General features: G+C 41.6%; 2 protein-coding genes across 2 annotated transcripts in view; one reads left to right on the forward strand and one right to left on the reverse strand.

Moving 5' to 3' along the window:
* LOC311055723 (GRB2-related adapter protein-like) overlaps positions 1–1,834 on the forward strand; it is a gene marked incomplete at both ends in the record, with an annotated part of 5,864 nt that extends 4,030 nt beyond the window's left edge. The window contains 2 exons of the mRNA XM_084071993.1: positions 743–1,061; positions 1,652–1,834. Coding sequence (XP_083928119.1) covers positions 743–1,061; positions 1,652–1,834 — 502 coding nt within the window. The remainder of the gene's footprint in view (positions 1–742; positions 1,062–1,651) is intronic.
* A 3,240-nt stretch (positions 1,835–5,074) lies between these two features.
* The window catches only part of slc5a10 (solute carrier family 5 member 10), a gene marked incomplete at its 5' end in the record, with an annotated part of 32,258 nt that continues 23,687 nt past the window's right edge, over positions 5,075–13,645 (reverse strand). Inside the window, 6 exons of the mRNA XM_084085835.1 lie at positions 5,075–5,300; positions 5,812–5,905; positions 7,675–7,890; positions 10,429–10,597; positions 10,811–10,961; positions 13,255–13,362. Of these exons, the coding sequence (XP_083941961.1) occupies positions 5,107–5,300; positions 5,812–5,905; positions 7,675–7,890; positions 10,429–10,597; positions 10,811–10,961; positions 13,255–13,362 (932 nt within the window). The 3' untranslated portion in view covers positions 5,075–5,106. The remainder of the gene's footprint in view (positions 5,301–5,811; positions 5,906–7,674; positions 7,891–10,428; positions 10,598–10,810; positions 10,962–13,254; positions 13,363–13,645) is intronic.

A 13,645-nucleotide genomic window follows, 5' to 3' on the forward strand; every position in this document is an offset into this window, starting at 1 on the left:
TTCCTGCCCTGGTTACAACAAATATATACACATGTATTATAGGTGTGTCTCCTGTCTCCGTACACTTGCATGTGTTGTTGATTTTAATGAGACGGAGCCCATATACCTTGTTGACTTATTGATGCATGCATACACATTTTATGAGTCTTTTCCCACGCTGGTGTACAGTATCAGTGTGAAAATCTAAACAAAGAAACAGGTTGAGGAATGAAGTCTGGCACACTTGCATCTTAAGGTGTGTGTGTGCGTGTGCGTGTGCAGTAGTGGAAAAAGTACTCAAAATGTTTTACTTAAGTAAAAGTATCAATACTGCAATGTATAAATTCTCTGTTGCAAGTAAAAGTCCGGAATTCAACATTTACATGAGTAAAAGAAAAAAAGTATTGGTATCAAAATGTACTCAAAGCTCACAACACGTCGCGATGCGACGCGACGCGTTGTGAGCTTGTAGATCTGCTATTTTCAAATAGCCATGGCTAATTGGCTAAAGTATATTCATGTATTAATGTATGTTTTATAATGTCCTCATTTATATCTGCAAAGTAACTAGTAACTAAAGTTTTCAAATAATTGTTAAAAAAAAAGTACAATATTTGCCTCTGAGATGTAGTGGAGTAGAAGTAAAATGTGTGTGTGTGTGTGTGTGTGTGTGTGTGTGTGTGTGTGTGTGTGTGTGTGTGTGTGTGTGTGTGTGTGTGTGTGTGTTTGTACGCGTGTGCGCACGTGTGTGTTTGCCTTGCAGTTACGGTGACATGGTGGAACACTTCCGTGTTCTGGAGGGGGCGGGGGGTCAGTACTGCGTGTGGGAGGAGTCGTTCCTCTCTCTAAACCGCCTGGTGGACTTCTACCGGACGCACAGCATCGCCGTGGACAGGACGGTGTGCCTGAGGGACCTCCTCCTGCCCTCTGACATCACGTCCCCTTGTCAGTCCGACCCCGGCCCCCTCAACAACCCCTACCTCCCCCCCAACCCTTACACCACCACCAGCAGCCGCCGGCAGCACTGCCGCCCCGCCCCTCAGAGAGACGCCTCACCCGGTCTGCTAGAAACTGTTTTGGGGGTACGAGCGGTGTATTAAATATTAATATTACGTATCATTAAGTATTAACCACTTAAAACCCCAGCATCTGTATTGTGAAGCACTGTGACGCATTTTGAGCTTGTCGAGCGGCTATTTTCAGCAAAAGCTTTCCCCACAATAACAGAAAAGACACTGCAGTAGCATAGAGCCCTGAGGGATTCCGCTCAACCATATGGGGTTTAAAGGGATAGCAGAGGCACTAGGCAGAGGTCCCGGTAGGAGACACAAAGGAGACTCTTTGTATCTCCTACCAGAACCGCTGCCGGTCATCAAATGATTGACTTAGGAATGCAACAAAAACAAAACATATCCACTAATTCAAGTCTCCATGGGTTGACTAATGGATAGAAATAAAGTCATTTTGGAGGTGAACTATCCCTTTAAGTGGTTAATACTCTCCTGCTCAGAAACGATACACAGTTTGCACTGGACATGCTTTTCTGACGTCACTGTCTGTTTATCCTATCCTCTGTGTGTGTGTGTGTGTGTGTGTGTGTGTGTGTGTGTGTGTGTGTGTGTGTGTGTGTGTGTGTGTGTGTGTGTGTGTGTGTGTGTGTGTGTGTGTGCAGAAACGTCGTGTGGCTCAGGCCCTGGTTGACTACAGTCCCCCTCACGCGGCTCACCTCCACTTCCTGCGTGGTGACATCATCAACCTGCTGGACTGCAGCACCGGTTCGCCGAGCTGGAGGGGCCGGTGCCGAGGCCGAGTGGGAATCTTCCCGCCAGAGTTTGTACAGCCGGTGTACCACTGACTGACACACCCAGTCAAACGAACTCTTCTCTGATCGTATCACTCAGTCCCATGGCTGTAGACCGCTAGCGTGTTTTTCTTCCGTCTATTCTATGCATTTCCTTATTTGTTGAGGTCGATTCTGGAGGGGTTGTTAAAATTGCAATGAGATATGGCAAGAAAAGAACTAGAGCCCAACCAACTTAGATTGGATTAAAGTTTCGATTTGAGAACTTTGACTAGAATCTATCTTATGTACGGCCAATTTCTTTTTTATTAGAAAATATCCAACCTAGAAACTCACAATGCGTCACAACGTGACACGCTGTTGTGAGCTTGTTAAAGCTAAAGATCTGTTATTTTTTTTAACAATGTTCTGAAAATGATCACCTATAATGACATGGACAAAATAGGGACACCAGTTGTTAAAAATCGAGACACATCGGCTGCATTATTGCCGATACCAATCAAAAAAGTCAAAGAAGAGCCGTTATAAGAATAATGGGCTCTAGAAAAAAACAATCAAAAGATCAGTAGCATTACCCAGCTTGCCTTGAGTGCGGTTTCTGCATGTACTGAACACAGGTGTCCCTCAGCTTTGGCATTACAGAGATCTAGTGAACTGATTGTTATCACCAAGCTGTATAACCTTGGTTGTTGAAAGGCTGCTTAAGTCTTAACATCAGTTCAACAAATCCTGGTTCCCTTTCAAGCAATAGCCTGGATTGAGAGAGTGAATGATTGTGAACTTGCAAAGTGTAATTTTGTGTTTATTAACCCATTTAGACTTGAGGCTGATTCTAGAAACTTCTAATTCCTGACCTACGTTTTCTGGAAAATATAGGTTTTTTATCATTTTTATTAATGTTGCTATATACTGTATAGCAACAACTACACACAGAGGTGTTCCTGGCTTGAAAGGCATAATAACGTATAAGTGTTCCAGGTTAAATAGTGCACACACTCTAGTTTCCTCAATAGGTGCTTTCACACTGCACTTAGCCCAGGGCTAATTGAGATTTTAGACCTTGGCAAAGAGAATGTTCATAAATACATTATTTTTTGAAGTGGACTAGCATTGTGTTTGCTGGCCTTGCCAGAAATGGCTGAAGACATGCGCCCTATCTTGCCTTACCCCATACGCCTAAACCTCTTTGGCATTCTTTACTAAATAGCCAATCTATAAGCTCACAACATAGATCGACAGCTATTTGAACTATTCTAAAATGTTTTTCAAAATAGTAAAAAATGTTAAAAAGGTTTAGGCATAAGGGGTAAGGCAAATGGCTTGTGTGAAAGGGGTCTGTGCTCAACTGTAGATTGTGTGGAATTGACCTTGAAAGATCTAGCCCGTGGCCTGTAGCTGTGGACCAGCACAGATGTGTGTGAACTGTGAACAGCTGGGCTAAGCCAGCTTTGTGTGTGCTTAGCCCCAGGTTAACATTAGACCCCGAGGAATCCTTAGCCAGGGGCGGGTCTAACGTTAACCCGGGACTAAGCACAGACAAGTGAAGCACCTAAATAGATGTTTAAATCTCACCTCCTGCCATCTGTCTCATCTTGTCTGTGTCTGTCCCCCCTACTGTCCTGAACAGTAGCCTGTAAATTGTACAGAAATGAAATAAAGACAGTGAGTCTTACTATATACATGGTTTCAAATGCTGACCTGCATTCACTCAATTGTGACTGCACACTCATAGCTTTGATGCACAGATGTTTATTGATAGAACATGATAATAAAAAAAAAACTACATCTCAACTGAAGCTTTGTTGAGGGTGAATCTTTTTTATTTCAATTATCCTGCACTTCTACAATACTGCTATGTAAATGATTAACACCTAGGAGACATTAAAGTGACAAACAGACGATAAATACAACAATGTGACATTATCACACAAAATCAAATTAAGTAATTAGGGGCTTAAAAAAAGTTGCAATTAACATTAGAAATATCATAGAAGGAGGTGCTAAATCACATATAAGCTAGGATCTCCTTCAGCTACTTAAGTTTAAGGCATAGTATATAGAAGACTGAACATTCCTGCTAGCCTCAAGTCAACGCTGTAGCTCTTAAAATGTCCTACGCCTCCAGAAAGCACGCTACGGAAGGAAACCCAAAGGACTCACAGTGATGACAAGTGGGATGAAGGAGCCTTTTAACTAATGGTTTAAAGGCTATTGTAGTCAAGTAGCTGATTTGCTTCCAGCCGTGCAGTTGCTAAATCATTTAACATGAACATTCTAGTCTTCAAACTGTGAAAGCACGCAACACTCAAATTTACAGTCTTTAGACACCATTTGAAATAATCTCCCATATTACAAATACAAATAAAATACATTACAATTTGAATGGTAAAGAGTTTGTAATAAAAGTAAATCTAGGAAATATCCATAATCCCCATCTTGACTGTGTACAAATATTCACTGTATGTTAGGCAGTGGTGGAAAAAGTACTCACATTTTTTGCTTAAGTAAAAGTATCAATACTGCAATGTAGAAGTAGGCCTACTCTGTTACAAGTAAAAGTCCGGAATTCAACATTTACTTGAGTAAAAGTACAAAGGTATTGGCATCAAAATGTACTTAAAGTACCGAAAGTAGAAAGTACTCATTATGCAGAATGTCCCATCTCACAAGTTTTCAAATGTATAAAATGTTTTGAAAATAGCAGATCTACAAGCTCACTGTGAGCTTGTATATTGGCTATTTTCAAATGGCTGAAATGTATATAGGGCTGAAGTGGTTAGTCAATGTTTTGTAATAATAATCTAAATCTACAAAGTAACTAGAAACTAAAGTTTTCAAATAATTGTAGTGGAGTAAAAAGTACAATATCTGCTTCTGAGATGTAGTGGAGTAGAAGTAAAAGTACAGAAAATTGGAAATACTCCAGTAAAGTAAAAATACCTCAAAATTGAACTTAAAGGTAGGGTAAGTGATATTTTTTGGTTAAAACCAAAAGTATTTTGTTAAAAGGTTAAAATACTATATTCTGATAGTAATCATTGCTATAGAGTGTTTGTTCAGTAACAGGAGTCTCCCCGTCTCTCCAACTATTTAATAAACAGAAAATACATTTTTTGGTAGGTGTCAAAATCTCAGCCAATCAGGAGAAAGTACCCATTTTTAAGCTTAATTTGTATAGTGTTCCAGTTCAAATTGTGTCTGCTCATTTCTTAGTGTCATCACTTCCAATTTCACTTGTTTAATCTGTATCCTGATTGAGTTCTCTATCCTGATTGAGGCACAACAGAGTTAAGGCAGGGCCAGCTGTGATGTCTTAGCTGTGACACTCAGGCAAAGTAGGCGTACAGGAAGATGTTGATGCTGACCAGCATGATGGCGTTGATGCAGCAGAACCGAGACCAGAACAAGCTCTCCCTAACCGTAGGAACCCTGGGCGGTGGAGCCGCTTCCGACCGCCGCGATGAGCCGACACACAGGCCCGCCCCCTGACCACATGTCCCCCGCCGTACGGGCTCAGATCCTGACAAGACGCGCACACACACACACACACACACACACACACACACACACACACACACACACACACACACACACACACACACACACACACACACACACACACACACACACACACACACACACACACACACACACACACACACACACACACACACACACACACACATTGCTGTCATATGGTGGTCCTAATGTTGGTAGTAAGTGTGCATGGGTGTGTGTATTTATTTCTTTATTTTTGTCAGCTGATACCGTGTGTGTGAAAGCAAGAGAGAGAGGGGGGTGAGAAAGAAGAAGGGTGTGTGTGTGTGTGTGTGTGTGTGTGTGTGTGTGTGTGTGTGTGTGTGTGTGTGTGTGTGTGTGTGTGTGTGTGTGTGTGTGTGTGTGTGTGTGTGTGTGTGTGAGTGGTGAGCTACAGTAGGGGAATTCACTGACTTGACGTGTGTGTGAAGAAGAGAAAATGCAAATGACTGTGTTCCATTTGAGTCAGAAGTGTTGTGAGTACGCACTCTTACCCGTGGAGTTACGGTGGCTGACAGAGGACACTTTCTGCAAAGGGATTTCTCTCTCTACCTCTTCAGTCAATGTCCACCAGGTGAGGTTACATATCTGGTAAAGAGTAGAGAGGGGAAAGGGCTTCAAAACATCAGCTGGTCACATCTCACACACATGGGTGTCAGTTTGACAAATATTATGCTATAAAAAAACGAATACTTAAAATGTTTCTGAACTCTGGCATTCAAAACTGTCTGTCTTCATCCATATTAATCAATTTCTCTCCTCAGTGGGTTGAACAATCGAGCTGAAATTGCGCATGAACATTGACCACTGGCATATGCAGGGACTGACAAAGCAGATTTTTTCACTTTTCTCAAATGTCGGCTGCATTTCTGACACAGGCAACGGGTTAGTCACGGTTGCAGTCCCAACTCTGCACATATTTGGGGCTCGTGCACGACGTGCATACCCGGGTATGAACTCTATAACATACTTGACTGATCTGTGGACAAGCGGATGGCATACATCCATCTAAATAACGTACATAGCATCGCTGTCTGTGAAAGGAGAGGATCCTGCACACTGTCTTGTGCTTACAACTAGGACTTTATATGTTATTAGTCCCAGTTGTTAGCCCAAAATAGTGCGGGGGATCTTCTCCTTTGTGACATAAACAGATGTGCCTTTGTGTAACCGTTGCATTTTTTGCATTCTCTTATTTTGCCGGGCCATACACAGACATTCTGTACGGCTGGGGCTTGACTTGTCACTTGTAAACCTGGTATTTTTCAAATATGTACTAGCATGAGTCCATTGCCTTGATACACTATAGAGCACTACAGTAGTTAAAAGACTGCATTTCATAAACAGTCAGGCCTCAATCAACTTTATGTAAATAATTACATATTTACACATTCAAGTATTTGTGCTTCTTTGTGTGTTTGTTTCTTTAATTAGATGTGTACACCATAAAATCATTTTACAATGTATATACTATATATACTATAGCGTGAGTGGAAAGGCATAAGAGTCCAGCTGGAATTAATAAGGTTCTAGTATCTGTGTACAGAAGGCCGACATGTGTGGTTTAATGGTGTACATGTAGGTATTGAAACAGTGAGTTGACGTTAGTCTTTTTTATTGATCTTATTTTAGTTCACAGAGTAAATCATATTAAAGCAGAAAATATGTATTTTTCTTCTCACGCTAAACCAACCACACATTTTCAAACATTCATAATTGGATGTGTTTGGACTTGGATTCAAACAGTGTTGATTTTGTCAACTAAAGCTATGACGAAGATTTTTCACCGACTAAATTTTTTCACTGACGAAAACGAAATAAAAACGAAATAAAAACTAAGCTATGATGACTAAAACTAAGACAACATATATTGCAAATTTCGTCAACAAATAAAAAATAGACAAAAATGTTAGGGAGGGACTAGTGGAAAAGAGATCCAGTAGAACTGAAAGACAAGTCGTTTTATGTTTGGTTGCGCTCGGGTGTTGCGCTCTGAATCCACAAGCTCACAACGCGTTGCATTGTGACGTGTTGTGAGCTTGTAGATCGGCTATTTTCAGAGCGCAACCAAGTGTAAAAACAGCCATTATGAGGGCATCAAGGCCCTCCAAAATACTTTTTAGTCGACTAAATCAACTGTAGATTTAGTTGACTATAATCTCATGATATTTAGTCGACTAAAACTAGACTAACAGTAAAACATTTCAGGTGACTAAAACTTATGGAATTTTATTCAAAAGACTATTGCTGTCAAAATCAACACTGGATTCAAACACATGATCAGCACATGATGATGATGATGATGATGATGATGATCACATGATCATCTATGTCTGTGGAACACGGGTGCTGCTCACCTGTTCATGGGTGGGCGGAGGTGTGAGCAGAGTAACCGTGGTAACCACGATGGTGGTGAGCCCACAGAGCAGGATGGCAAAATGGAGGTAGTGGATGTCCCTCAGCACGGCGGGGGCCGAGTCCACCACGCCACATCTGGGAGGGGGGAACGCAAACTCCAGCACCATCCTACACACGCCCACCACCAGCCCTACCATCAGACCCCAGAATGCACCCTGAGAGACAGACAGAGAGAGAGAGAGAGAGAGAGAGAGAGAGAGAGAGAGAGAGAGAGAGAGAGAGAGAGAGAGAGAGAGAGAGAGAGAGAGAGAGAGAGAGAGAGAGAGAGAGAGAGAGAGAGAGAGAGAGAGAGACACACAGAGAGAAAGACAGAGAGAGAGAGAGAGAGAGAGAGAGAGAGAGAGAGAGAGAGAGAGGTTAACACCATGCTGAACTCTTTTGAACATTCTTGGTACTATTCTTGGAGACACTCAGGGTGTGTCACACGTGTGTACCAGACTGTTTGCACTCTCACTTTCTTAATATTATATTAAGTTGGACACTTGTAAACGCACCATTTGACACAACAACGCCCACCCCTGTTATCAAAGAATGCAAATTATGCAATCAGTGCAGTTTGACTCGACCACATTATAACAATCAGCGTGTCAATGTCAGCCACGCTGACAAGACACTCATACTTCTCCTTCTTCATCTTATTGTCTGGTTCTGTCACACCATAATAGTGATGACTGAACTGTCATCACTTGCTCTTCACCGCTCCCTCGTTCTAACATCTCACTTCTTTTCTTTGACTCTCCCTGACTTTGAATTGTCTTTTTCTTTCTTTCTTCTATAACAAGATACACACTTACTGTAACATTTAAAAATGTCATTCATTTTTACTTTTATTTGTATTAAATTAAATCAACACATTGAGGATTATAGAAGAGATGTACACATGGTAATGTTATATATAATGATATAAACCTTTAGGTACGATGCATTATCATTCACAGCCGTAGTATGAAATACTATATTATAAAATAAAACATTATGTCCTATTTAATAGGCCTATAATTGGTAGGCTACTATGTTTTATTGTTTTGATAAGTAAGCAACAAGATTAAGTGATAAACCCAGTTAACCCCAGTTAAACCGCTGCAGTGACTAATGTGTGTCTGTGTGTCAGTCACATCCTGTCTGACGTTGCGTGCCCTTTGACCCCTGAGTCAACAGAATTAAGATTCTTAAAGCGATACGTCCGCTATATAGACCTTAACAAACATAAAGCACACAGCTTTTGTTTAACAGTCTTATCTTCACATGGTAGCAACCATTTAACAGTTGTGTTCTCAAAGCAAGTATTATGATAGCAAAGAAAAGCAGAAGCAGACATCACATGTATTCAGCTACAGTACGTTGCTGTTATTTAGAGGAAGTGGAACAATCCAGTGGTTTTATACTCCTTTAATACGTCCATGGTTTTATCTAGAAGCGAAAAGGAAATTTTATCGGTGTGGGATCGGCCTTCATTTCTGAAACCTGAGAAAATACCGTTCTAACAGTTTAGCAGTCAGCATGTCAGCAGAGAGCAGGCACATCAGGGATGGGCATTAAGCTATTTGAGACTGGTTAAGTAGGAGGCTGGTTGGCACATGTAACCTGTCTTTCAACACATGAGCTGATGCATATCCCATACACACACACTGTAAAATCTTACTTAAGACTGTACAAATAGTACCAAATGGAACCTTAACTCCAAAAGAACGGTATTTAACATAGTCAAAGCCTCCATACCCTCATACCTGACTAACTTCTTCTCCAAAGTGAGAGACACCCACAGCCACAACACTAGAGGGAGAGACCATGATCTGGTACTACGCAAATATAGAACAAACATGGGACAATTCTCATTCTACTACAGATGCCACCAAAATGTGGAATGCCCTGACATCATCCATTAAAAGGATGTGAATCACTGGTTTCTTTTAAAATTGGCCTGAAAAAAACATCTGAACATCACGTGCTGTTTACATATCTGACTACCGGTAATAAAGATTTAAATCAATCAAAAAAACATTATGACTCCTCTCCGTGTTAAATATAACACTGTGTATATATTACTGGGTACTGTGCTTTATCTTTATTACTTAATAATTACTGTCTAATCTACTTTTTTGATCTGTCTACAACTTTTACTGACTCACAACAATGTATTCACTCTCTTATCAGTTGGAAAAATAACCCCTTTCACTTGTTGAACTTTGACCTAACAGGAGCTGCTGTTACACATAAACGCTGCTGTTTCTCTGGAAACTTTTCCATGACGGAGATGATGATGCACATTTCTATAAAGTGAGTGAGCAACACACATGCATGCACACGCACACGCACACGCACACACACACACACACACACACACACACACACACACACACACACACACATGCCAGCAGCCTCCTAGCCAAACAGAAATGTTATGTTTGCACCCGCCCAGCCCCCACCTGAGGCTAATAAAACCGAACAGAACTACAGCGCAAGAGAAAGGACAAACAGAACAGTGAGGAAAAACCTCAACTTCCACGCTGTACTGCTCTGTTTTGTAGGTTATCATTCACAATGGGATATTATGCTGTGAATTAGCATCAGAGATCTCTGCAAAGCATTCTGTCTTGTCTTGTCTGTCTGTCTGTCTGTCTGTCTGTCTGTCTGTCTGTCTGTCTGTCTGTCTGTCTGTCTGTCTGTCTGTGCTGTGTGTGTGCGTGCAAAACCTGCTCATTGGTCCTCTTCCAGAAGACAGCCAGTGTGAAGACGGCGGTGACAGGCGGAGCCAGGTAACTGGTCACCGATTGGATGTAAACATATAGCTGACCACTGCTGGCCGACTGCAGGATGGGGATCCACACCACACTGACCGCGATCAAGATCACTGTTACAATACTGGAACGCACGCACACACACACACACACACACACACACACACACACACACACACACACACACACACACACACACACACACACACACACACACACACACACACACACACACACACACACACACAGATTTGACACTAATTCTGCAGAGAGCAAAGCCATCCGACTTCTAATCAACCAACGATTCAGCTCTTAGTTCGTTATGTGGCCGTCCTACCGGCCAACCAATAGCAGCTCTTTCTCGGAGGCCCGTGGGCGGTGCTTCTTCCAGATGTCCATGGTGAAGAGCGTGGAGCTGCTGTTGAAGATGGACGTCAGCGATGACATCAGAGCCGCCATCATCACCGCAATCATCAAACCTCGCAGGCCTGCCACACGCACGCACCCATGCACACACACACGCGGACGCGGACGCACACGCACACGCACACATACACACACACACACACACAAAATATTTATTTATGTCCACATAAACAGAAGTACAAGAATGTACAAAGGATATAAACACTGCCAGTGCAGTCAGATAATGGGAAACCAGGCAGTTACAAAGTGCAGAACATTGTTACATACAATAATGTTGGCATACTTGTCAAACACAGCAGACAACAATCATGGGTAAAGGAAACAACGCTTCCTCCAAATTGAGCGGCTTCCTACAATAGCTGATATTGAGCAGTACCTTGCTAACAGTTTGGCCCTCCTTTTGGAGAGGCCGGCCCCCCTAACTACACACTTATGTTTTCATTAAAGGAGGTGTAAATGATATGTTTTTGTCAAAAAGTTAAAGCTCTATATTCTATAATTGTTGAAAATGTAAAAATACTAAATAAAACAATTGGTCACAAAAAAGTTAAAGCTCTATACCGAGTAATCATTGCTTGAGTGTTTGTTCAATAATGCTTTGTTCATACTAGCAGCAAAAATAAGTCATTTTCAATGGAAGGCAGCAACGTGAAGCTACAAGCTCACGCCTGACACTACGCTACAAAAACATATGATTGATTGATGCTTCACTGCGTCATTGGAGCTCTATACAAAAAAAGTTGAGCGGCCTTCAAATTTCTCCAGCACTCCAATGACGCAGTGAAGCGACAATCAATCACAAGTTTTTGTTTCATCGTCTCCACTCCTCAATAGTAAGACATTTTGCCGTTTATCAGTTCCCTGTGCTATTAAACTGTACCTTTTTCATTTATGCAGCGTGGCTTGAGGAGCAATACTGCAAAGGCGACTCAGCAGCAATGTAGCTGGCAACGCTTGGTTATTTTGTTGCTTTTATCCAATCAAGAGAGAGAACTCCACAAAGATTATTTTATTTTATATGGTTCCTGTTCCAATTTTGTTTCATCACATACAATTTCACGTGTTTATCGTGTATCCTGTTACTTTTGCCCCTCCCGTTTGTATGCGAGAGTTGGCAGGAACTTCTGGGAACTCAGATTACCTGTTACTGTATGAGGTTTCTCTCCTGGAGAGATGAGGAGACCCCTGTTACTAAACACTCTATGATTACTTTGGAATATAGAGCTTTAACTTTTTAAAGGAACACGTCGCCATTTTCAACTTCATACGGGTCTCCCTCTTTCCTTGGTGTTTCACCTTGATTGCGCTTAAACCCTAACATTTAACTTCACTAAAACTATGCCTAAACCTAACCCTAACCCTAACCTCACAAACACTATGCCTAACCCTAACCGCACAGACATAATGCCTAAACTCTCCTCCTAGAGAGAAATTGTGCCATCAAAATGAGCATCAGTGACAACCAATCATACGAAGATGAAGACTGCCGTAATCTGAAGACTCACCTCTTCAGATTCCACCTCAGCCCGTAGCACTTGACATAGCCTTGTCGACCTTGCAGGATTATGCAAAGGCTAAAATTTCACTTAGATAGCATGTTATATAGACAGATGCCAGGTCATTGATGACCTGGCATCCTATAGTGCAGGGGTCTTCAACAGGGGGTCCGGGACCCCTAGGGGGTGCTCAGAGTTACTACAGGGGGTCCGCCAAATCTTTGTGTGATATGATTATTCTTTTATACCTTAACCACTTGAACACGCATCCCTTTTCTGAGGAGAACTTTGGCCAAAAATAGCAGATCTACAAGCACACAACGCCTCGTGCTGCGAGGCGTTGTGAGCTTGTAGATCGGCTATTTTTGGCAAAGAGGTGTTTGGTGTAGAGGGAAAGAAGAGCAGACCAAGTAAACAAAGAAATTGAATCTGAAACACAATTGTATACAATATAGAGGGGTCCCTGCTGCATGTCTCTCTCAGCTAGGGGGTCCTTGGCCTGAAAACGTTGAAGACCCCTGCTATAGTGTGTATAGTTTCAATGTAGCCTGATGATAGGTTCTTGATTCATGTATGTATTAGTTATTATTAGATTATTGGTTTACTTATGTATTACTTTATTATTAGATTACTATTATATGCATTTGATGTATTATGATGTATTATCTTGTGTCCTTGCTTACTGTAAATCGCTCTGGATTAAGAGCGTCTGCTAAATGCCTAAACTGTAAACTGTAAGATAAGGTTGAAAATGAGTGAAGTGCTCCTTTAACTTTTTTTTTCTTTACAAAAACATATCACATGTCGCTCCCCTTTGAGAAGAGGTAAATAATAAGATATAAAGTAACTGAATACTCACCACTTGGCATGAGTTCAATGACCAATTTGGGAAAGGCGATGTTGGAGCATCCCACTTCAGCCCCACACACACGCACACACTCCTCTGGGTCCACGCAACCTACAGTGTCTGGGACATACAGTAAGCACTTAGTCACTCTCTCACATACTTACATTGTTACACAAACACACATACATTGACATAAACACACACTGCCTGCACACACACACACGTACTTAGATATGCTATAAACACATGTATGTGAAATATAGCCCCACAGTGTGACATTATACTGTACACATTCCATATTGACAAGTTGATTTATGTGGAACACTGATCAAGAGGTATAGGTCTACGGCTATGCATATTATTAGCCTATATGTTCCCATAGTGTAGTCTATAATTAGTATTA

This window comes from Gymnoscopelus microlampas (genome assembly GCF_963454915.1).
Source record: "Gymnoscopelus microlampas genome assembly, chromosome: 2".
Taxonomy (NCBI): Eukaryota; Metazoa; Chordata; class Actinopteri; order Myctophiformes; family Myctophidae; genus Gymnoscopelus; species Gymnoscopelus microlampas.